This window comes from Benincasa hispida, chromosome 1 (assembly GCF_009727055.1).
Source record: "Benincasa hispida cultivar B227 chromosome 1, ASM972705v1, whole genome shotgun sequence".
NCBI lineage: Eukaryota > Viridiplantae > Streptophyta > Magnoliopsida > Cucurbitales > Cucurbitaceae > Benincasa > Benincasa hispida.
The window spans coordinates 16,467,412-16,492,246 of record NC_052349.1 but is presented as its reverse complement, the minus strand read 5'-3'; the positions used below and the strand labels follow the sequence as shown (position 1 = coordinate 16,492,246).

General features: G+C 33.2%; 3 protein-coding genes across 7 annotated transcripts; 1 reads left to right on the top strand and 2 right to left on the bottom strand.

The window, feature by feature from the left end:
* Positions 1-2,143: 2,143 nt before the first annotated feature.
* On the top strand, positions 2,144-6,203 carry LOC120091241 (protein FAR1-RELATED SEQUENCE 7-like). 4 transcript variants are annotated; one of them, XM_039049209.1, is made up of 3 exons: positions 2,144-2,351; positions 2,469-2,718; positions 3,673-6,203. In XM_039049209.1, exon 3 carries the CDS (start codon positions 3,713-3,715, stop codon positions 5,996-5,998), a length of 2,286 nt encoding a protein of 761 aa, XP_038905137.1. In that variant the 5' UTR covers positions 2,144-2,351; positions 2,469-2,718; positions 3,673-3,712; the 3' UTR covers positions 5,999-6,203. The 4 variants fall into 4 exon arrangements, with proteins under 4 accessions (XP_038905137.1, XP_038905129.1, XP_038905121.1 ...); XM_039049201.1 differs by lacking the exons at positions 2,144-2,351; positions 2,469-2,718 and adding an exon at positions 2,744-3,075 and having other exon boundaries at positions 3,673-4,256; positions 4,335-6,203; XM_039049193.1 differs by lacking the exons at positions 2,144-2,351; positions 2,469-2,718 and adding an exon at positions 2,744-3,075 and having other exon boundaries at positions 3,678-6,203.
* Positions 6,204-6,413: 210 nt separating this feature from the next.
* Positions 6,414-8,497, bottom strand: LOC120091276 (membrane protein PM19L). Its single transcript, XM_039049239.1, has 4 exons — positions 8,241-8,497; positions 7,917-8,136; positions 7,764-7,809; positions 6,414-6,698 (listed from the first exon to the last, which is right to left on the bottom strand). The coding sequence occupies exons 1-4, from the start codon at positions 8,362-8,364 to the stop codon at positions 6,579-6,581; spliced, it is 510 nt and encodes a 169-aa protein (XP_038905167.1). The 5' UTR covers positions 8,365-8,497; the 3' UTR covers positions 6,414-6,578.
* Positions 8,498-8,899: 402 nt separating this feature from the next.
* LOC120091265 (glutamine synthetase leaf isozyme, chloroplastic) lies at positions 8,900-13,842 on the bottom strand. Of its 2 annotated transcripts, none has more exons than XM_039049229.1 (14): positions 13,682-13,842; positions 12,799-13,067; positions 12,416-12,455; positions 12,213-12,316; positions 12,073-12,121; positions 11,854-11,960; positions 11,356-11,443; positions 11,131-11,259; positions 10,961-11,035; positions 10,654-10,707; positions 10,533-10,570; positions 10,288-10,447; positions 10,139-10,199; positions 8,900-9,402 (listed from the first exon to the last, which is right to left on the bottom strand). In XM_039049229.1, the coding sequence occupies exons 2-14, from the start codon at positions 13,050-13,052 to the stop codon at positions 9,263-9,265; spliced, it is 1,299 nt and encodes a 432-aa protein (XP_038905157.1). In that variant the 5' UTR covers positions 13,053-13,067; positions 13,682-13,842; the 3' UTR covers positions 8,900-9,262. The 2 variants fall into 2 exon arrangements, with proteins under 2 accessions (XP_038905157.1, XP_038905150.1); XM_039049222.1 differs by having other exon boundaries at positions 13,648-13,841.
* Positions 13,843-24,835: the final 10,993 nt, after the last annotated feature.

Genomic DNA, 24,835 nt, shown 5'->3' with positions numbered 1-24,835 from the left:
AGGGGTCTGATATTTGGGATTGCAAATATATGTTTACGTTTTTTGGCACCTTAGATTTACTTCTTTAATGTGACTAAAGTTGTAAGAGTCCATTGTTTTGGACATTTAAATTCCACTTTTGAGACTATAAGTTTGTGTCCTTGTCTTTGGTAAGTGTTGCTGAAGAAAGAGAGCAAGAATGGAGTAAAGCGGATGAAGATCAAAGCAGAGAGTTGCATTCTGCATTGGAACGTAAGGTATATTGTTGCGACACTGTGCTTTACGTTGCGGCACGGAAAGTCCAACGTAGCTACGGTGGCCAACAGCGTTGCAACGCTGAGGCCAAACATAGCAACGTTGTGTGGAGCGTAGCATTACGCTACGACAGCTTTGCAACCCAGCGTAGCAATGCTCCTCTAAGTGATTGACGTGCGCGTGTAGCTAGCTGGTAGTTCATGAGTTCGAACCTCCCAAGTGCGTTTGGCAGCAGTTTTTTTATTTAATTTGAATTTTATGTATTTTATTTTTTAATTAATTAAATTGATAGTTTGATTATATTGATTTTATTGATTTAATTGATTTTTTAGGGGTACCAAAATTCAGTCTATTTTGTTGTCTATTTAATTTATGAATTTGATGTATGGTTAAATATTATGTGTTGCATAATGTATGACGTATAATTTTAAAATCTCACCTTAGGATAAACATTAATCATGCATCATATTCAATATAAGTATTATATTATATAGTTGCATGATCTTATAAGCATGCACATGCATCATATTTAATATAAGGGTTATATTATATGGTTGCATGTTTCATTAGTCATATCTATGCATTAGGGGTGATAGTCGATTTGGTTTTGTCAGTTTTGGGGCGAACCAAGAACCAAACTAAACCAATCGGTTTTATAAAGAACGGATCCAAACCAATGTCCAATAAAGAACAAAACCTAGATTGGTTTTATTTGGATCGGTTTATTATCGATTTGGTTCTCGGTTTTTGACATTTTCTTTTTTTTTCTTTCAAAATTTTATTTTTAATTTCACTTTTGTATTGATTGTCATTTTTTATGATTTTAAATTAAAATTGGGTCTATTTCTTTTTTTTTTATATATATAAATTGAAATTTGACATTTTTGTTTTTTCTTGCCACTTTTCTCAATGAAAATCATACACTCTCCATAATAATTGGGTTTTTTTCTAAACAAAAAATATGCATAGACCATAATAATTAAAATACTTAAAGATATCTAATGAAGAGTTTATTTTTAAAGGTATATATATACCATTGATTCGATTTTGATTTGGTTTTCCTAATAAAAAGAATTGTTCCAAACCAATACTTTTTTTGTTTTCTTCAAAAACAAACCAAGATGTCCAATTTTATTCTAGAAAACCAAACCAAACCAAACCATTGGATCTGTTTGGATTAGTTTGGTCTTTTGGTTTTTCAGTTTTTTGTTGCACCCCTACCATGCATCATACTGTAATATAATTGTTACATTGTATGATGGGTATGTATTATTTTCATTAGTGATTAATATAATGGCTATATTATATGATGAAAATGATAATGCATTGATCATGACATTACTTAGTAAAAATAAATGTTATATTTAATTAATGTCATTAGATGCATGTTATAGGTTTTAATGTTTCATTAATTTATAAAAGTTATAAGTTTAATGAACTAGATTAAAATATAGAATCAAGAGTTGCATGCAAACATAGACCTTAATTCATTTTAAATGGTTTAAAAGTAATTCACCTAAACTTATGTTAAAAATATTTCTAATTTGATTATAAATGGATTATTCTTTTATATTTATTTCGACTGGGTGACGAAAATGACTTGGAAGATGAATTAGACAAGTATTTTATAACCATGCAATACATGATTACAAATTTAGTAAAGTGTTTAATAAATTGTAATCATCTTTTGTTAAACTATCCAATATAATATAAAAGTTAATATTGGGTCAATTTGACAATGGACTCAGATAAATTATTAGTTGGAATTACCTAATCGAAATTAGTTAATTAAAAATAAACCCTAGGTTTAAAACACTTAATAAGAGGAAAGAGATACATATGATATGTCCATCTAATAATAATCCCCTCATTTTTCATATTTAAAATTGCATCTTTCATCCTTTTTGTCATTGAATTTTGATTCTCATTCCCCCTCTGAAGACACTTTGTCACGTCCATCCACACCTTCAACTACATAACATCACTCTATACGAAATTTTATTTAAAATCTGAACCATCATTTTAAAAGTAAAAGAAAGTTAAATACCCACCAAAATTTTCATGCGAAGAAGAAGAAGAAGAAGAAGAATGGCTATGGCGGCAATGAACTCAATGTTGTACGTCCTCGCTTCTTCTGCGCTAATCTTCCCTGCAAGAACCAAATGGACAACATTCTCTTTGATCTCAATTATGCCAATCTACTGATTAGCGACAACTTTTCTTCCCATTTGCAGGAGAAGAGAAGTAGCGTGGATTCAAGTCGCAGATCGATAAGATTCCAAATGGAAAACCCCTAATGGGACCAGTTCGCGCCGTAGCTCAAACATCTCAGAGTGGGTCGGTGGATGGGTAGTGGCAGTCTGGCAGAGACGACGACAAAGACGACGAAGATGCTATAATCAACCACCGTTCTTCATCACAGACACACTTTTAGCCCTTCGATCAAGATCCCAACCAGATCGCTTCGGTGACTGCGTCTGTGACGTTAGATTCCCTCTCTCTCTATATATATATATATATATATATATATATATACCACACGGTATCGCGATTGATTGTGCCCTAGCGAATGGTCAAGCCCTAAGGGGCGAAGGTTGAAGAAGATGATGGGCGTGGCCGGACGGAGTGGGAGAAGAATTTTCCGTTTGGGTTTTGTGAGAATTGTGACGGCGCTATCTCGAGTTAAAATGTACGGATAAGAAATCTCCGGGAGTTTAGTTTGTTGTAATAGAGAGAATTGGGTTAGGGGTACGGAGTCTTTGCAATCTCGTAACTCTTTAATTTTCTCGCTTCATTGATGATGGACAAGCTTTTGGGTGCTAACTTGACGAATGTCACCAGGTAAATTTGAGAGCCAGGGAATTATTTAGTTCTATTGTTCTTCTTGAATTTGCTTGTTGTCTTCTTGTTCGTTGTTCTATTTTGTAATGGGGACTGGTTATTTGTTGTCTTAAGATCTGTGATTCTTCTGATTTCAGTACATTTTTCTTTTTATTCTTTTTACACTTTGAGGATTTTATCTGTGATGCATCTTCTTATCGGGAAAATGGTGGAATTCTGTTTCTGTTATTTTAGGTTGCGTAATGGGAATATTCTAAATTGAAGATTGGTTCTCCTGAGCTCACATGCTGCTAGTTTTTAAGCTTTTTTTTTTTTTTTTTTTTTCTCTCTTACCAACTAATTCATCTATCCGAACTATCTGTTCTTATATTGTTTTCATAAGATGTCTTTTCTTTCTGCTTTTGTCTATTATTGTTCTATGTAGAGCCTTAAATGCAGTACAAACATTGTTCTAAGAATCCTGTCTGAAATCTGAAGCCCGAAGTCTGCGGCTTCAGGAGACCATTGCTGTGTTTTTTTTTCTCTCTCTTTGCCTTTTGTTATTTTTGGATTTTCGTTCATTTTTCTGTTATTTGATGTATGTTCTCTAATTTGCAGTTCAGACACTGATCTTAACAATGAACAGTGTGAGAATGCTATGATTGTGAAGGCATATCCAATTGATATGGTGCGTGCAACGGATGCTGTGGATGGAGAGAATGTTGGGGATTGTATGCTCGAACCATTTGTGGGGCAAGAATTTGATTCAGCCGATACAGCGCTTAATTTTTATACTTCATATGCACAACGTGTTGGGTTTAAAGTTCGAATAGGTCAGTTGTACAGATCACGAACTGATGGGACGGTATCTTCTCGCAGATTTGTGTGTTCAAAGGAGGGATTTCAGCTTAGTTCACGCACAGGATGCCCAGCAGTCATTCGAGTACAGAGGCGTGATTCTGGGAAGTGGGTCATCAACCTCTTTCACAAAGACCACAATCATCACCTTGATCATGAAGGTGGGGAAACCCCTCCTCCTGCTATTCAAGTTAAGGCTCCTAGATCTGCAAAATTGACTGTTAATGTTTCTCATAGACGAAAGGTTCATTTGTTCAAAGATGTTGAAGACGCCTTCTCCTGTCCTTCAGGAATTATTAATTCAAAGCATTTAAACGAAATAGGAAATGTAATACTGCGGAAAGGTGAGCCTTGTGTCGGTCTGGAGTTCAATTCAGCAAATGAGGCATATCAGTTTTATAATGCCTATGCAGCAAATGCAGGATTTAGAATACGCATTGGTCAATTGTTTCGATCAAAAAATGATGGTTCAATTACATCAAGGCGATTTGTGTGCTCCAAGGAGGGATTTCAACATCCATCAAGATTAGGCTGTGGGGCATTTATGAGGATTAAGAGGCATGAATCTGGAAGATGGGTTGTAGATCGCCATAAGAAAGATCATAATCATGATCTTGAGCCTCAACCAGAAGCTCAAAAAAGAAATCTACTAGCTTCCAAGAGATTCGCTGGGGAACTGAATGGTGGATTTGAAGGCAAGGAACCAGTTAACTTGAACAACGGGCTCATCATCAAGAGAACTCGGGAGAACAAAATTGGTAGTGATTGGTACCCAGGTCTTTTTGAATATTTCCAATCCAAGCAAGCAGAAGATACAGGATTCTTTTATGCTGTAGAAGTTGAGAATTCTAACTGCATGAATGTTTTCTGGGCAGATGGCAGGTCTAGATTTTCATGTAGTCAGTTCGGTGATACTATCGTTCTCGACACTTCATATAGGAAAAGTGCTCATGCAGTGCCATTTGCAACCTTTATTGGGGTTAATCACCATAAGCAACCTGTTCTTCTTGCCTGTGCTTTAATTGCTGATGAATCTGTGGAATCTTTCTCATGGCTGTTTCAAACATGGCTTCGAGCAATGTCTGGTTGCCACCCACTTTCAATAATTGCTGATCAGGATAAGGCTATCCAACAAGCTGTTGCTCAAGTTTTTCCCAGAACTTTACATCGTTTTTCATCGTGGCAAATTAGGGAAAAGGAGCAGGATAATCTTGGCATGCTGGATGAAACTTTTAGATTTGAATATGAAAAATGCATTTATCAGAGTCAGACTGCTGAAGAATTTGATGTCGGTTGGAATACGCTTATTGGCAAGTATGGGTTGAAGGAGAATGCTTGGCTTAAAGAAATGTACATAAAGCGTAATAACTGGGTTCCATTGTTCTTGCGGGGAACCTTCTTTGCAGGCATCCCCACGACTGACAACTTTGAATCATTTTTTGGTACAGCATTCAATGCTCAAACACCAGTTGCAGAGTTCATTTCTCGTTACGAAATTGGATTGGAGAGACGTCGTGGTGAAGAAAGAAAAGAGAGTTTGAACTCTCTGAACTTGCAAGGTTTTTTGCAAACGAAAGAACCAGTAGAAGAACAATGTTTAAGGCTCTATACTCACGCAGTGTTCAAGGTGTTCCAGAAAGAACTCCTACACTGTTACAGATATCTTGGATTCAAGATTTACGAGGAAGTAGCTCTCAGCAGATACCTGGTGCGTCGATGTGAAAACGACAATGAAAAATGTATAGTAACAGTGATATCAACGAACCTGACAGTGAATTGTAGTTGTAAAATGTTCGAGTACGAAGGTATACTATGTAGACATATCCTGAGGGTGTTCCAAATATTAGGAATGAGTGAAATTCCACCCCGCTACATCCTACACCGCTGGACCCGAAACGCCGAGTATGGAACATTGCAAGATATGGACTCAGATGGTGGCCCTCAAGAACTCAAGGCCGTGATGCTATGGAGTTTGAGAGAAGCTGCTTGTAAATACATTGAGGCTGGGGCAACATCTCTTGAAAAGTTCAAACTTGCATATGAGATTATGCGAGAGGGTGGAAGGAAACTCCGTTGGCAAAGATAAATATGGAGGTTAGACAGATTTCTCTCTCTGTTCTTAGTTCTGCATGCACTTTTTTTGTTTTCCTTTTTTTTGGTTGGATGAGTTTAGATATGTGACCAAAAACCATGATATTGAGTTGTGGGGATGATACTTTCCTGGATATGTTATACCTGAATGTATATAATATGTAAATGAAGGAAATTTGGGTTATTTAGAATGAGTTAAACAGCAATGGTCGGAGGTTTTAATCTATGCCTTAATTTATTGTTGGACACACGTCTATGTATTGGTTGTTTCGAGGGACTCGAATTTTGTAGCATGAACCAATACATAAAACTTAAAAGAGCTTATGAACCAATAAATAATTTTCCAAGCATGTATTTATTTATTTGTTCTATTTTCAAGTTCACATGTTATAAAATCTAAAATGAAAAAGGAAAAGAAATTCAAATGTGATAGATGACATTTTTGCCAAATCATCCCAACATCAAATCCACACGAAATGAATACATGAAAACTTGAAAAAAGAAATCAAAAGAGTGCTTAAATTACAAGATGACTTTTTTTTTTCTTTTTAAAGAAAGAAATTTTGTTATTTCATTCAAACCCTTCCTGCAAGGCGGTTGTTGGAAACAATCATCTCTTCGACTCCAATTTGAACAGCGCCTGTGCATAACAACTGAGTTGCACTTGTGATTATTGTCATTACCTCCAATGTCCTCTGCGTACAAATATTTCACATTTCAGTTATTTTATCTCATTTTATTTATTACTTTCTTTAGAAAAAAAATAGAACAAGAAAACGATTTCGAGAATTGTTCTTTATTTCTGGCCATATTATTAGGATTCAAGAATGACGTGGAATTATAAAATGAAATAGGATATCAACTGTTTGTGCAACTATATGTTGATGGGCTTCTTGAGGAAAAAAAAAACTAAGATCCCATTTGATAATTAATTTGTTTTTTGTTTTTGTTTTTTAAAATTAAGTCTATATCATCTACATTTCTTATAACGATTTGCATATTTCTTAAGTAGAATGTTTGAATTGTTAACTAAATTCCAAAAACAAAAACTACTTTTTTTAATTCTCAAAATTTGATTTGGTTTTCTAAATTATTGGTGAAAAGTGGATAATAAAGGAAAAAATTAAGAGGTGGAAGTAGTGTTCACAGGCTTAATTTTAAAAAACAAATATGAAAAATAAAATGATTAACAAACAAGACCTACAATACATATAATTTAGAGTTTGATCAATAAAATTCATGACTTTACCCTGTATTAGGTTAATGATGATTAAATTAAGAATCACTAAACTTGAAGGCATGCTAATTTACTAGCTGTCTTTTTCACCACCAGGTCTATTCATAATGCTTGTCCAACTTATTTATTCTTTTTTTTCCTTATAACAAAGCTAATCTCTTGTAAGGTATATAATGAAGGTGACATGAGGGGACTTCTAAATTAACTTTTAAATCTTTTGGTAAGAAGAATTTGTCAAGTGACAAATTATGATTGAACAATTTGATGGAATGCATAAAGATGGATAAAGTTCAAATGAATCTAAGTATATATTTTTTCTTAATAAAAGTTTTAGAAACGTAATTTAATGGAAAAATAAAATCACTCAAATCCATTCCTTGTTTAGTGTCTAAAAGTTGTGTCCTTGAAAGTGTTCTAGCTTGAGACTTGGAAATGGAATATAACAAACATCACCCCTCACACGTTTCCATTAATGAAAATAAGAAAAGCTAAAGTGGGAATTTTGCCAAATAATATTCCTTACCAAGTTTGAATTTGTCCAACCAAGTTCAATTTCTTTCCATGCAAACCTGAAAAACAGAATAAATAAAACATTAAGTTAAATACAAAGTTCATAATCAAATTACTATTGGAAAGTGATCAGAAGGGGAAAAATAGAAGTGTATAAGAATATTACCCCATAGCAAGTATAGTAACAGCAAAAGTTGCAAGAGAGGAAACAGATGCTGTGTGAACATTTGAGGCATTCCATTTTGTGACATTGGTGATTCCTGTGGCTGATGATGCCATTCCCACAACCCCAGCAATCAAGGAGAAGATAACAAAGAATCCCGTCGCCATGTTTCCGATCGGAAAGTATATAGGAAACAACCGAGCTGGCAATGTCAATGTCGATGCTACCAATTCATACAAGTATAGAACACTTAGAGATCTGAAGAACTTATATAATACGCAACATTCTAAATAGGTTAATAAAGTTTGATATGAGTTGAAAAGTCACCTGATTCGAAAGACTGCTCCAGCGCGTGATTTACCGCCCACGAAGCGATGACGGTGATGATGAAGTAAAGTACAAGATTAAGGACTAAAAGGACAGAAACTGCAGATTGCACCTGAGTAGCCATGGATTTTTGGAGCTCAGAGAAGCCAGGAAATGAGAGAGAATGAAGTTACCTCCTTGCCTTGAGCTTAGAAGAGAGATGGATATATTTAAGCAAGAAGTTGTGCTTTTCCCACAAAAATCAAAGGACAGTTCATCTACAGGTAAAAGTATTCCTTTATTTTATCAGAATGAAGTTTCTTCAGTACAAAGGAACAGCCAAAGTTCCTTTCCAATTGTTAGGCTTGCCTCATAAGGGAGGAAAGAACAAGATTCCATTCAAACTAAACCAAGATTGAATCATTGGAATAAGAGATAACAAGGCTGTTCTAGATTCATGTTATAACATTTTCTATCTTTAAAGATAGAAGAACTTTTAATTCAGAGAACTCATTTGGCAAGAAAAAAACTGAATCAATATTTAGTTGTTTCTCATAGTTGTATTCCTTACTTTCAAACAGTGTATAAGATGCAGAAAACTTTTGAAAAAAACAGTCGGCAAAACAACAATACACCGAACATGTCAGCATAGTTAGATCAACGACTGAATCCATCTGTACAGAAGAAAAATGTATGCATAAATTCATAACCAGATGGTAACTGGATGAAGGGGGCACTGTATGAATCCAATTGAATAAACATTCAAATAAAATGAACATCTGACATCACATAAATTTCAATCAGAAACAAGTCAAACACTATCTGCAAAGTACACAGATGAAGGTTTTTTTTGTTGCTTCAAAAGATTATTTTTTTGGATGTATGATTGTTCTGAAAAGCTGACTGGAAGACTTCAAGACCTTTATTTACAAAAGGTCTTCTCTGCATTATCTAACAGAATGAGGGAAATTCTTTGCCAGGTTTTGGTAAATTATGCTAATCAACTTAGAACTTTGCCCTCAAAACCAAATGACTCATTGGCTTTAGACCTTCAATGACAGTTTCTGAGCAGCCAGTGCTTCGGCTTCAAGTGTTGGCTCCCACAGTATGGTTGTTTCTGCTAGTAGTGAGGTCACAACATATGGGTCCATGTTTGAAGCAGGACGTCGGTCTTCCAAATAACCTATTACATGACAACATCACAAGAACAAAGTACAATCAATGAAGTGTCACTGCCAAGAATTGTAAATGTCAAATAGTTTCATATAACAGAATCAGACTCCAACGTTAAAAAATGAAGCTTCTTTGGTAATGTAAATGAGTTTTACTCCTAATTTCAGCTTCTTCGTGTTCAGAGAAAATGAAACTAAATATCACAAAAGTGGAAAAAACCATGCATAAGCACGGTTTTTGTTCGATGCTAAAGAATTTTGACCTCTCTGTTATTATTGAGCAACAATGGCGTCATTTTTCAAATTAGCCTCCATATTCCTTGCTAGTATGCAATTACTATTTTGAAAAATGACGGATGAGCATATTTTCTTGGGATACCCTTTCACAGACCAAAAGAGGATCTGGATCTATCTTACATAAAACCTTTCATTGGAACACTGTGGATGGAGAGGAGTAACTGCACACTCGATGACAAAGTAGGGCCTAAGATCTCTTCATTGAATCGGTTCTTTTCAATGCTTTTTCGTTGGTGCAAATGTACAAAATCCTTCAAGGACTATACACATTCTCACTAATCTCAAAGCTGTATGGAAGAATTTTTTGTGATCCACTCTCGAACGTTAGAAGTTATCACTTCCTCTTTTAGAAATTTCATTTATCAATGAAAGTTTTGTTTCTTCTGAAAAAAAAAAATAAGAACAAACATTGCATAGCGTTTTTTTCCTGTAATGATGTAACACACATACCTTTGCCTTGCTTCTCGGTGTCACGTCCCACACGGATTGAACAGCCACGGTTAGCCACTCCCTGAAGTTGGAATTTTCAACAGAATTTTCAAACATGCTCTAAATAGTATTGTTCAATACAAACAAGTGCAGCAGATCATCATACATACCCAGGAAAAGGTGTTGATACTTGCTGTTTCGTGCTTTCCTGTCAACCTTCTCTCATTTCCTTCTCCATAAGCACTGATATGCTCCTTATGGCGAAGAGACAGATTCAGAATTGCCTTCTTTATAACTTCAAAGCCTCCTTCCTCTCTCATGCTCTTTGTACTGTAAAAGAACGGATCTGTCATTAATTATGACTGCAATCGGTCTTCAATGATCATATTCAATGAAAGAGAATGCATCCAAGTACCTGTAATTGGTGTGGCATCCAGCTCCATTCCAGTCACCCTGCCGATGAAGATGGATCAGAGAAGTTCATTTAACCCATCAATTTCAAGAATAAATTGTACATAACAGTTTAAGGTAGCTACCTCAATTGGTTTTGGATCAAGTGAGAGAACTACCCCAGCTTGCTCAGTGATCCTCTGTCAAGACAAGAAGAAAACATGAGTCCACAAACATCCAACTAATAACATGAACGAACACAAATTAACATCAGGAAACTACCTACTATACCATTCCTATTTCTCTCAAGACCTAATTTTACCAAGCTATGCAAACTAGCATTTATTTATTGGTTTAAGTCTTGAAATCCAAGAAGTTTGAGCCCTTAAAAGTTTCATATTTTACCATTTATTGTGGATTATACCTACTCAAGGGTAAACATGGATGATTTACCTCAAGAATGTATCTAGAACACCAAATATGATCTCCAGCTTCGATCCCAACACTAGGACCAACTTGATACTCCCACTGCATCGCAAATATGGTAATTTGATGGATTAAAAGAATTGCAGTATAGCAGCTTGATTTGCTAGATGAAGACATAAGTGAGAATGAGAGAGAACCTGGCCAGGCATAACTTCTCCGTTGGTGCCACTAATATTGATTCCAGCATATAAACAAGCCTTGTAGTGGGCATCTGATATGTCTCGACCGAACGACTTATCAGCTCCAACACCACAGTAATAAGGGCCCTACCATAAATAAAAATTCATTGCAGATAAGTTTTGATATTGTATAATGTAACACAGTAATGAAACTGTATAGATTAATATCAAAAGAATTTCAACCTGAGGACCTGGATAAGCTCCAACTGGCCAACCTAAAGGCCACTTCACATTTGTCTGAAGTAGGGTGTACTCTTGCTCTATACCATACCTAAATTACAATGGTTTCAGTATTCTGCACTGAACATGTACACCAAAAGAAGAAGAAAAGAAAATAATGTTTACATCTCTAACAAACGGCCATGTTAGAAGAATGGCAAATTGAAATGGGGCTGGCTCTGTTTTCCCATCCTCACCATCTCTCGACCATATAGCACATTTACAACCGACATTTCAATGAGTGGACCCACATTTTTATGATAGAGACATGCCTATAAATTGAAAATAGATGGGGCTCGAAATTGTATAGGATGTGCAAACTTGAATGGAGAGATGGGATAAGTTAAAGACTAGGAATAAGTAACCAACCCTGAAGGATTGCAATAGTGAATCATGTAAAGTCAAATATACTGTTTTTCATTGAGTACTACAAAAGATACTTGACTTAATTGAAGTGCTAACCAAGGAATTTCATCCACAACTTTCTTATTGCTGAAAATCTCGGCAGCTCTGTGTCGTTTGTTTGTAGGGATGGGCACGCCTGCTGGTGTGTATGCATCACAAATCACCTATATTGGATGACAAAATCGTACATATTCAGATATATGATGTTGAAACAATAGTTTGAACTTTGATCAATGAGCCACTAAGATTAGAATACATAAAGCCTTGTGCACTTACCAAAATGTTGTTGCCACCACGGAAGGGATCCTTGAAAATTGCTTGAGGACTGGATAAAAATAATAAATTCATGATAGTCAAATGAAGGTACTAAATATTATAATAATAAAGAAGTAAGCATTTGATGTCTTAGATCATACTATAGAATAACTTCACTGTCTTCTCCAGGTGCTTGCCCAGTACTAGATCCATCATAGTTCCACTTGGGTAGCTCAGATGGATGTTCAACAGGCTTTGATATAGTCTGATAATATCAAGTCATGAACGACGCGAAATAAGAACGATGAGCGTCAACTAAAGTGTTGAATTTGTATTATTCAAGCAGAACCAGGAGATAGCATACCCTTGACTTACTACGCAAATCAATGCCAGATCCTCCAATCCTATATCAAAAGCCAAATGGCAAAGGTTCAAATTTTACAGCATCACTAAAAAGAAAAACTTATCTTCTAAAATATCAATATGCATTGTCAAAGGCTTTGCAGTTGGTTTAACCACCACAAATGATGAACTACAATCCGATGAACCTTCATTGCGGTTTCCATTTTTTGAATGAACAGGGATTACTTCCACTTAGCATACCATCAAAAACTCCATTTTAACCATAAATGAAAGAGCAGTTATGGCAGTCGAACAGTGTTTTTACACATGATGATATGTGATAAACCATTCTAATCTGCAGCGTGATAAGTGAAATACATGTTAAACAAAGAAGATGAGATATACCAGATATATTCAGCAATAATCTTGTCGGAATACGGTGTGACATCCAGATTTAGCAGATCTTCCATCCTGTTGATAGTGCCACCTTCAGATTTGACAGACAAGACTCTGAATTTTGCAGAGCTTTTTACTGCTCCTTTCTTGTTCTGCTTCAGAAGTATGGAACTCCACATCTTAGAGGTAATGGGGTTAGAACTCATTGAAGTATGTTTAGTTCTCAGTTGCCATTGAGTGGATGGAGCTAAAATCTGAGCCATTATTTGCCCCTAATGCTGAAATGAAAGCACTCAAAGATCAAAATCTCCAAACTAAAGAATCTCAGGCGCACTAAAATGTTCTATAATAAAAAGAAGACATAGGAAAAGTTAAAAATCAGCTATTCCAAAGTTATAGATTAAAATATTATGACTGATGATCTCACTTTTTTCCCCTTCATAAACTTTTAGAGGGATGACATAAACTACATTGTTTAAGGAGAATGCTTATCAACAAGACCACCAGTTCCTCTCAACTAAAGTTAATGTACTAAAAAAGGTAAATATCCATCTCAAAAAACAAACTTTCTTCTCAGTTCATCCTCCAAGTTCTCATGGTTCATAACTCCAAAGCCAAGATATATCATCAGGGTCAATGAGATGAAAGAGTTAAACACTCTCAAGCTAGCTGTTCAATTCATTCATGTTTCAACTTCCAAGCATCGAATATGATGATCACAAGAACAAAGCAGAAAAAACACAAACTAACAGTCGACAAATAAGAATCAGGAACAATCCCATGTCAACAAAAATGGCCACATTACCCTGAATCCACAAGTAGCCACAAACCCAGAAAGTGAAAACCCAAAAAACTTACAAAAGAACAACAGGAGAGTGGCCGGAAAACAAACCCTGAACTGGGTTTCGCCGGAAATGGAGGAAGAACAATGTGGGGATGAAGGTTGCAGGATATAGATAGAGATTCTCCTGTGGCTTGTGTTAAAATGGAGGAGAAGCAAAGATCCTACTACAACCAAACAAAAGGGTACTGTTTAAAAGGGTATTTGTTGGCTTTTGGAAAGTAGATAGGGCTGCAAGATGAATGGAGGAAATTGAATTTTGGCTTTCGAGAGATAAAGGCTTTATGAACGTTTTCATGGAAACTTGAGAATTTGGAATTGAATATTGAAGAATCTTGCTTGATTTGATTGGTTTCAGCATTAAATTACTCATAATTTACTGATATTTTAAGCTTTTCACAGTTGAATACAGAATGAGTTTGGAGAGAATCTTGCAGATTTATTTAAATTTAAAGGTTCAACCTTTCAACTTCTTTGTTTATTGTTTGCTTCAATTTGCACTTATTGATTTAAAAAATCAATGTGATTGTTGAAAAAAATTATTTTGTGGTCAGTTTTAGTTAGTTAATCAATCCAAATCCACTGATTCAGGAGTGGGGCATCACAGATTATTATTATTTTTTTAAAAAAAATGAAAAATTATTTTAAAAAACATGACTATTAAAAATATTTACAAATAATAGTAAAATATACCGTCTATATGCGATAGATACAGATAGTAGTCTATGATAGATAGTAAAATTTTGTTATATTTATAAATATTGTGATTCTTTTTTTATATTTAAAAATAATCCTAAAAAAAGGTCCTCACGGATTATTTAATCGATTATTTCTCCTCTTACTAATTGAATTTGTACCATTTCTAAATTACTAGATATTTTACCATGTGCTTCATTAAATTAGTAATTAAAGCAAACTAACAAATTTGGAATAAGATTGACCAAAAAAGAGATAAAACTAAATTTGAATAAGATGTTTAAAAAGTAAAATAAAAATTTGAATATGAATAAATATTTAAAATGTTAAAAATAATAATAATAAGGCTGTAGAAGAACAAAAATCAATGATAGCTAGTGAAGAAGATGAAAGCATTGTACAAAATACTTTAAAATATAATTCTCCTCATATAATTATCAAATAAATAATAATAATCTTCCTCATATCTTGATGAAACTTTGGTAAAATCAAAACTATTATATTCTAATTTGAAGAACTTTAAAATTTTAAAAATAGAAAACAGGTTCCATAATACAAAAGTAAACAAAATAGATAAAGTTGAGGTTTTACCCCCAAAAAAAAAATGAAAATTGTCAAATTTAGAACAATATTTTGGTTGAGAAAAGTAGATAACAGTGTAGAACTAATAGTTCATCAATTATAAAACTAACTACACATTTGAAATATTACATAAAAAAATAGCAATTATAAAACAATTAAAAACTAATAGGAATAATACCTTTTAGGTCCCTACATTTTGGTTTTGGTTTCTATTTGGTTCTTTTAGTCATTAAGTTTTAAGTTTTGTTTCAATTTACTCCTTAAGTTTCACAATGTTACAATTTTATTCTTGAGATTTGAGTTTTGTTTTGATTTGGACTTTGAGTTTCAAAATTTCACATTTAACCCAAATCTTTTCATTAAATACTCACTTTCAATCATTTATGTCACTTTCTATTAATTAATTAAAAATGATTATGAAGTAAAAAATTTATTTGATTTTAAAAGTGATAAAAATAGTGAAGCTTAATTAATTATAATTCTTCCAACGATTTTTAATTTATTAACATAAACTAATTCTAAAAAATGAAAGTGAATATTTAGTGAAAATTGATGTTAAAAATATAAATCTTGAAATATAGGGATCACATTGAAGCAAAACTCAAATGTCAAGGATAAAATTCTAGCATTTTAAAACTTAAGGACTAAATTGAAATCAAACTCAAAACTTAAAGACTAAATATGTAATCTTTTGAAACTTATGAACTAAATAGAAATTATAAATAAAATCTAGGGGAAAAATATTTTTTTTTTTTTCAAATTAATAATAGCAATGGAGAGAGATAAGACATACATCATACAATTTTTTAAAAGTGGAATTCCTTATCTTTTTACATTGACAAATACTTCAAGATCAACAAAGTGTTGAACCTAACTATGTGTGTTTTGTGATCAAATGGATGCTAAATTGGTAATTTTTATAATGGTAAGAAATTGAGGGGTTACAAAACTTTTAGTATTTGAAGTATATTTAAATTCCAAGAAATATCATTAAATTTTTATAAAGACGTTAAAGTTTAAATAATGGTTTGTATTCTATTTTTTATCTCTCATAATTTGTATGGTGCATTAAAGCACCATAAGATAAGTGTAACTTTCAAAAAGTAAATGGTCTTTTTCTTGTATTAATTAACTTGGGTGTGAAGTTTATTTTAATTGTTTATTTTAATTAAGTTAATCAATATTATTTTAATAAAAAGAAAGTATATAATACTTCTTTTAAATATAATTCTTAAATTTTTTTTAATAGTTTAAAAATTGCTATCATTATAAAATGCTAATAATGTTTAGCTCTATTGAATAGATGGGTGGGAGAAGTGAATATTAGAAAAGTATAGATGAAATAGGGAAAATTAAAAGGATATTGTAGTTTTAAAAACTATTTAGGAAAATATTGTTGTTTTAAATAAGTCGAGGGTCGAAAATTCGACCTAGATAGGTCGAATTTTGAACCTCGACCTTCCTTTTTTTTTTTTAAGGAAAATATTGTTGTTTTCAAACGGATTCTGTATCTCAGCAAGTCTGACTAAATAACGAGCTAATGAATCTCCTTCTTTTAACCACTGAACTTCCCAATCAAATTCGAGAGCGAGATTATGAGAGACATCGAGAGTTTGAGAGAGCGAGAGCGTGAGCATGAGCGTAAGCGTGAGCGTAGCGAGAGAGCGAGAGCGAGAGCGAGAGCGAGATTTTGATAGAGAGCGAGAATACCGTACAAATTTCCCATTTTTTTCCTTTTTAATTATTACACATTCCACCTTCTTCTTTTTTTTTTAATTTTCCATTTTATAAAAAAAAATTCTAAAAATATTTATTATTTTATTTAAACTCTAAAAAGAATAAATTAAAAAAAATAATAACTCATAAAAATAAAAAAAAAATATGTAAATTAAATATCTCATTTATATAAAAATAATTACAAAAATCAATGTGTCCCACAAGGTGGACGTCGTCGATTTCGAGCTGGTTATTGTCGTCGACTTCGAACTTAAGGTTGCTCGAGTTCTTCTTGATGTTGCTCTGGTACCTCTGCAGGTGCTTCATAATATAAATATTCATTATGCTCTCCACGACCCGACCATGTCCATGCACATATGAAGACGAAGGACCAGCCTCTGAGTCATAATGTCCTGAACCAAATGCTGGCATCATCATCATCGGACTAACATAATTAGTTTGACTCTGCATCTGCGTCATAGGGGGCAACTCTTCCACATTATGTGCAACCTCATCAAACTCGTCCTCTTCCCGAACAGGTCCTTTATTCTAGGAGCTAGTGGAGGAACAATAGGTATATCGTACATATAATGAATTTCCTCTATATAGTTTTGGTTGTCACTACATATAGCAAGAACCTGGTCGGATATTCGACCTCACGGAGTCTATTGTTGTTCGATCTCTGTGAATTATAAAACAATTAGACTATATTTAAAATAAATTTAAATTAAAAAAATTAGATAATATTCATTCATTTACCAGATGACCCACAACTGCTCCCGGACGAGTGACGTAGCGCCTTGTGATATTATTATACCAATGAATATATTCTGGAGTGACATCTGTGTCAAATGTGTTCAAAGAAACCCCCACTGCAATAAACCTTGCACGATAGTACCATCGCACTACCAAATGTGCAACTTTTTCGGACCAATCTCCAGTCCTTAGGTCAATATCATGCAGTACGGATTCAGTATTACAAGGCGATGGGATATCCTACTGAAAACCGAATTGTCTCATCACCTGTTAGGAAGATGCCACTCATCAATGTGAAAACATATGAGAGGACTCATCGTCCGCCATATGTTTTTGCCCATTCGTACAAAAATTAGGCAAAGTATGCACAATAATTTTGTACAACTCCCAAATAACCCGAAACACAAAATATTATATTAGAGAATATTAAAGACAAATACAATAAAAATGTGAATAAAATAATCAATTAGGTTTAGTGTAATGTTTACTGTTTTGGTTGAAGCAGATCAAACATGTATCTATACTAGTTGACTACATGTGTGGTTGTCCTAGTCACACAAATTTTGTCTCTCCACCTAAATTTTTAAATTGATAGTTTAGAATTTAAATTAACTAGATTAGTGATATAAAAATTAAATTGAATTAAAACAACATACTGAGAACTGTAGGCTCGTCCAACTAACTGAGTGTCATTAACATGATGTAGCTGTGGAGCCATTGTTAGAAATCGCTCCCAAGCCCATAGTTGCAAAAGTATGAGAGATCCAACTATCTCTCGAACCTCAAGTCTTGTTGTTTTGCATAGTTATCTATACAACCATGCTAAGCATGCTCCACTCCACGAATACCGTCCCGTATCATGGAGGTTAGCTAACAGTGGCAGGAACATCAAGTGAACAAAATGACTTGATTTATCTGAAAACAGACTTCGACCCATCATTTGTAGTATATATGCTTGTGCATATCTTATGACGGTTTCCTCGTCTGCATCATCTGTGAGCTCACAAAATTGTGTTCCTAACCATATTAAACTTAACCTCGATCCTTTAATCTTGTCGGCAGGTGGGGTCGCACCGAGGTACAGTTGATAAACTTCTAACTAGTCATCGTACATCACTCGGGTGACCGGCTCACCGTCAACAGGTAACTCCAACAACACTTCTATGTCTTATGGAATGTATGCGTCTCGGGCCTCCATCTCTCGACCAAGGCTATGATCAGATGTCAGTCCAACTGAATAAATCCTGCCTGTCGACGTCTGCAAGATATTTCTCTAGTAGTACGATCTCGTCATACAACATATGATCGATGAATGGACTGGTCGTACAAAACATCGGGATCAATAGGTCCTAGGTTTATCTTGACGCTCCAATGCATCCCTTATTTCTGCTCTTCTTTTCTCGAAATAGTTCACACATTTGAAGAATGTTATCTAAGCAAGAACATTTATAGGCAACATTCGAGCTCCTTTGAGGACTCCATTTATGCACTCTGATAGATTTGTCTTCATCCACCCATATCTGAATCCTCCATCATGTGCAAGTCCATTGCTCTAAACTAATGTTGTCAAAAAAACTTAGACAGCTCCGATTTATTCCTTTGATATCTTTACTTGCTTTGTTGAATTTTTGAATTTGAAACTGACACCCGACACGATAAACATAAACTAACACCCGAAAAGTTCACATTATCACAACGAGATGGATTGGACAGAACCAGCTACTCGACAACGATGTGGGTTTTGTAACCAGTTAGGACATAATCGAAGGAAGTTCCTTCGTTACTAAGATGGGCTCCAGATAGTTAGGAATTGAATAATAAATAATTTTTTTATTATTATTCATTTTATTGTATATTCAATTTTTTTTATTATATTTTATTGTATATTTAATTTTTTTTATAATAATCTACTTATATTCAATTTTTTTTTTTTTGTAATCAATAAAGTTTTACATTATAATAATCTAATATATTCAATTTATAGTATAATAATCTAATATATTCAATTTATTCAATTTATTGTCTAATGATTATTCAATTATAGTATAATATTCCAATATATTCAATTTGTTGTCTAATGATTATTCAATTATAGTATAATAATCTAACATATTCAATTTGTTGTCTAATGATTATTCAATTATAGTATAATAATCTAATATATTCAATTTATTGTCTAATGATTATTCAATCATAGTATAATAATCTAATATATTCAATTATAGTCTAATGATTATTCAATTATAGTATGATTATTAGCTCTTTTTTCTCTCTCTTTTTTTTTTATATATATTTCTATGGAAAGTTCAAATAAAGTGAAAACTCTCGCTCTCTCTTAAGATCTCGCTCTCTCCTAAGATCTTGCTCTCTCAGTATCGCTCTCTCCTAAGATCTCGCTCTCTCGTTCTCGCTCTCTCACTCTCACTCTCGCTCTCTCCTAAGATCTTGCTCTCTCACTCTCGCTCTCTCTCAATATCTTGCTCTCTCTGTTATTGTTGTTATTTTTTCATTAATGATTACTAGCTTTCATTTCTTCTGGAACAATCACAAACACTTTTTTTTTTTATTATGGATCTACTTTTTTGTTCGTAGACAAAACTAATTTAGAATTGTCTTTCATTCCAAGGCATAACTTGTATCCATGCGCTTCATATTCGCCTGGAGTTCACTCCCAGAAATATAGCCATCCCCACCCTCTCACTTCAATCCCACAAGCCTCCGTCTAATTCTAAACGATAACAAAATGCATAGGTTGTTAGAAGCAGCTCGAGTACATATATACATATAGTATATATGTAGATCCTAAAGATATGTTGGTTTTTTATACTATATGTACATATATACATATAGTATAAAAAAGTAGATCCTAAAGCAGCTCGAGTACATATATACAGCTCGAGTACATATATACCTTTAGGATCTACTTTTTTATATATATGTTTCCGTTGTGCTTCTCAATTTCACAACACATTATTAAATAAGTTTCTATCATTTTCTCCGTTAAAGGTAGATCCTAAAGGTATGTTGGTTTTTCTCTTTTCGTTATAATTAATAAATTAAATGTTATTTTGTATATTTAGTACGTATTAAAATTCTAATTTAAATATAATATTTTGTGATAATGTTGTCATGACAAACCTTACAAAATTAGAATTCGCAGCCCTCGACATTAATGGCAATAATTATTTGTCATGGGTGCTCGATGCCAAAATTCACCTTGATGCTATGAACTTGGGAGAAACAATTAAAGAAGAAAATATGACATTCAGTCATTCGTCATCATCTCTATGAGGGATTGAAGATGGAGTATCTTTCAACAAAAGGTCCCCGTATCTTGTGAAAAAATTTGAAAAAGACGTAAGATCATTAAAAAAAAAACAGTTATTCTTCCTAAAGCTCGTTATGAGTGGATGCACTTGAAGCTATAAGATTTCAAATCAGTTAGTGATTACAACTCCACATTATTTAAAATCAGTTCAAAATTCTTGTTATGCGGAGAGAAAATTGTTGATGCTGATATGTTAGAGAAGACATTTTCAACATTTCATGTCTCGAATATGCTCCTGCAGCAGCAATATCGGGAAAAAGATTTTAAACAGTATTCTGAATTAATTTCATGTCTTCTCGTGGTTGAACAAAATAACGAGTTATTGATTAAAAAAAAAAAAATCATGAATCTTGACCAGTCGGAACAACGCCATTCCCTGAAGTGATTGCTGTGAATTTTAATAATAATCGTCGTCAAGATCGTGACCGTGGTAAAGGAAAAAATAATTATTATTTTCGTGGTGCTCGTTCTAATCATTTAAATTTCAAAAGAACCACACAAAATGATGATCACAAAGGAAAAAACTCCACAAGATAAAAGCTCAAAGAGTGTTGAAAATAAATGCTTCCAATGCGAAATGACTAGGCATTGGTCACGTACCTGTCGTACATCAAAACACTTAGTTGACCTCTATCAAGCCTCTCTGAAGAAAAAAGAGAAAAATGTGGAAGTAAATTTTGCATACTAGGATAATGACAAATTTAACCCATCCCACATGACAAATTTGGATGTGGCGGACTTCTTTGAATTTCCTGAAGAGCAGATTGGCACAGTTGGTGGCATATCAAATGTTTCTTTTGACTTTGAGAATATCTAGATTTAATGTTGTTGTTTCCTTTTATCTATCTTCATTTTTTTTAGTAACTTTTGTATATTTTCATGTTGTTTTTCTTATTGTAATTATCTTCTTTTAATGAAGAAACATTATTTTCACATGCTAGGTGTTTCGAAAATGAGCAAAGAAGATCTATGTATGACAGATAGTTCAACTACACATACAATACTTACAAATAAAAAATAATTTTCCAAATTAACAATGCTGAAAGTAAAAGTAAATATAATATCAGGTTCTGCAAAATTGGTCGAAGGTTTTAGAAAAACAAATATTATTTTGCCTAGAGAAATAAGATTTACAATTGACAATGCATTGTTCTCTAGTCAATCAAAGAGAAATCTTCTAAGTTTTAAAGATATACGTTGCAATCGTTATCATATTGAGACCGATAGTAAGAATAGTGTGAAATATATATATATCATATCTACTGTCTCAAATGAAAAACGTATATTTGTAAAATTTCCTGCTTTATCTCATGGATTATATTATACTCATATACTAGTAATTGAAATATATGCAATAATGAACATGAAGTTCATGAATCCAGACATATTTACAATTGGCCATGACCGAATGGGTCAACTAGGATCTATAATAATGAGAAGAATTATTGATAATTCAAATGGACACCCATTGAAGAAACAAAAGATTCTTCAATCCAATGAATTATCATGAGATGCTTGCTCTCAAGGTAAATTAATAATTAGACCATTCCTAGCTAAAGTGGGGACTAAATCACCTGCTTTTTTAGAACGAATTCATGTTGATATATATGGACTTATTAACCTACCAAGTGGACAATTTAGATATTTTATGGTATTAACAGATGCATCCAGTAGATGGTCACACGTGTGTTTATTATCAAGTCGAAATCTTGCATTTGCAAGATTACTTGCTCAAATAATTAAGCTAAGAGCACAATTTTCTGATTATACAATTAAGATTATTCGTCTTGATAATGCTGGTGAATTCACATCCTGAGCTTTTGATAATTATTGTATGTCAATTAGGATAAGTGTTGGATATCCTAAGCTCATGTTCATACACAAAATGGTTTAGCATAATCATTTATAAAATGTTTGCAATTAATTGCAAGACCATTACTTATGAAAGCTAAGCTTCCTTCATTTGTATGGGGACATGCTATTTTGCATGCAACGTCACTTGTACGCATTAGGCCAATAGCTTATCATAAGTACTTGCTATTACAATTAGCTTATGGTCATGAACCAAATATTTCCCATATGAGAATTTTTTGGTATGCAGCATATGTTTAAATTGCTCCACCACAACACACTAAGATGGGTCCTCAATGGAAGTTAAGAATATATGTTGGATGTGATTCCATCAATTATTAAATATCTTGAACCCCCTGACGGGTGATGTATTTACTGCACGATTTGTTGATTATCATTTTAATGAGACAAAATTTTCAACATTAGGGGGAGGAATTAAGAAGTTAAAAAAAGAAATTATATAGAAAGCATCATTATTGTCTCATTTAGATCCTCATACAGATCAATGTGAACTTGAAGCGTAAAGAAAGTAACTAAATCACATATACCAGCTGCAAATGTTCCATCGAAAATTGATATCCCAACACATCAAGTTGTCACTAATGAGTCTAGAACATGCCAGAAATGTGGTAGATCAGTGGATTTCAAAGATAAAAATATCGGAAAAGAAAAATAATTAATAATCAAGAAGATTTGGCTGATGATGTAAATACCCATAAAGAAATCATAATAAACTAAGGTATGTCAGGAAAAAGATGGAATCGAACTAATGTAATTATTGAGAATATTTTTGCATATAATGTTGCTCTTTATCAGAAAATGAGGATCCTCAACCAAAATTTTTTGAAGAATGTCGACACAGAAAAGATTGGTTTCGGTGGAAAGAACAATCGAGGCATAATTAAACTCACTTTCAAAACATCAGGTTTTTTTTACTAGTAGTCTAAACACCAGAAGGTGTTAAACTTTTTGAATATTAATGGGTATTTGTAAGGACAATAAATGAAAATAATAAAGTCACAAGATATAAGCCAATACTAGTTGCACAAGGTTTTTCACAAAGACCTGGTATTGATTTTGAGGGAACGTATTCTCCGGTGGTGGATGCAATTGCATTCAATTACATTAAGATATTTAATTGGCTTAACTATGTATAAAAGTCTGGATATGCATCTTATGAATGTAGCTATAACACATTTATATGGATATCCTGATAATGATATTTATATGAGAATCCTAGAAGGATTTAAGATACCTGAAACATATACATCAAATTCCCGGGAATGGTATTCAATAAAGTTACAAAGATCACTATATTGATTGAAACAATTGGAACGAATATGGTACGATCGTCTGAGTGGATATTTATTGAAAAAAGGATATCAACATAATCCAATATATCCATGTTTTTTATAAAGAAAACACAATCAGAATTTATTATTATAACTGTATACGTTGATGACTTGAATATAATTAGAACTAGCTTTCAAAGGCAATAGAATATCTTAAGAAATAATTTGAGATGAAAGATCTTGGAAAAACAAAATTTTGCCTTTGTTTGCAAATTGAGCATTTAGCAGATGGAATATTTATTCATCAGTCAACTTATACAGGAAAAAAATTGAAAATATTTTATATGGACAAAGCACATCCATTAAATATTCCAATGAAAGTCCATTTATTAGATATAAAGACAGATATATTTCGACCTCAAGAAGATAATGAAGAACTTATTGGTCCTGAAGTACTATATCTCAGTGTATTTGGTGCACTTATGTATCTTGCTAACAATACAAGACCAGATATTGCATTTTCAGTAAATTTATTAGCAATATATAGTTCTTTTCCAACAAAAAGACATTGGAATGGAATTAAGCATATACTCCATTATCTCCAAAGAACAATTGATACGAGTTTGTTTTATTCAAATAAATCAAATTTTGATCTAATTGGTTATGCAGATTCTGGATATTTACCTTATCCATACAAAGCTAGATAAAAAAAGTTATATGTTCACACGTGGAGAAACTGTTATATCATGGTAATCGGTAAAACAGACCATAATAGCCACTTCCTCAAATCATGCTGAAATTCTTGTAATTCACGAGGCTAGTTGATAATGTGTATGGTTAAGAACAATGACTCAACACATTCGTGAAACATGTGGCTTGTCTTCTAATAAAAACCCTCCAACAAGATTATACAAAGACAACACAACTTGCATAACCCAATCAAATGAGGATATATTAAAGGAGATAGAACAAAACATATTTCAC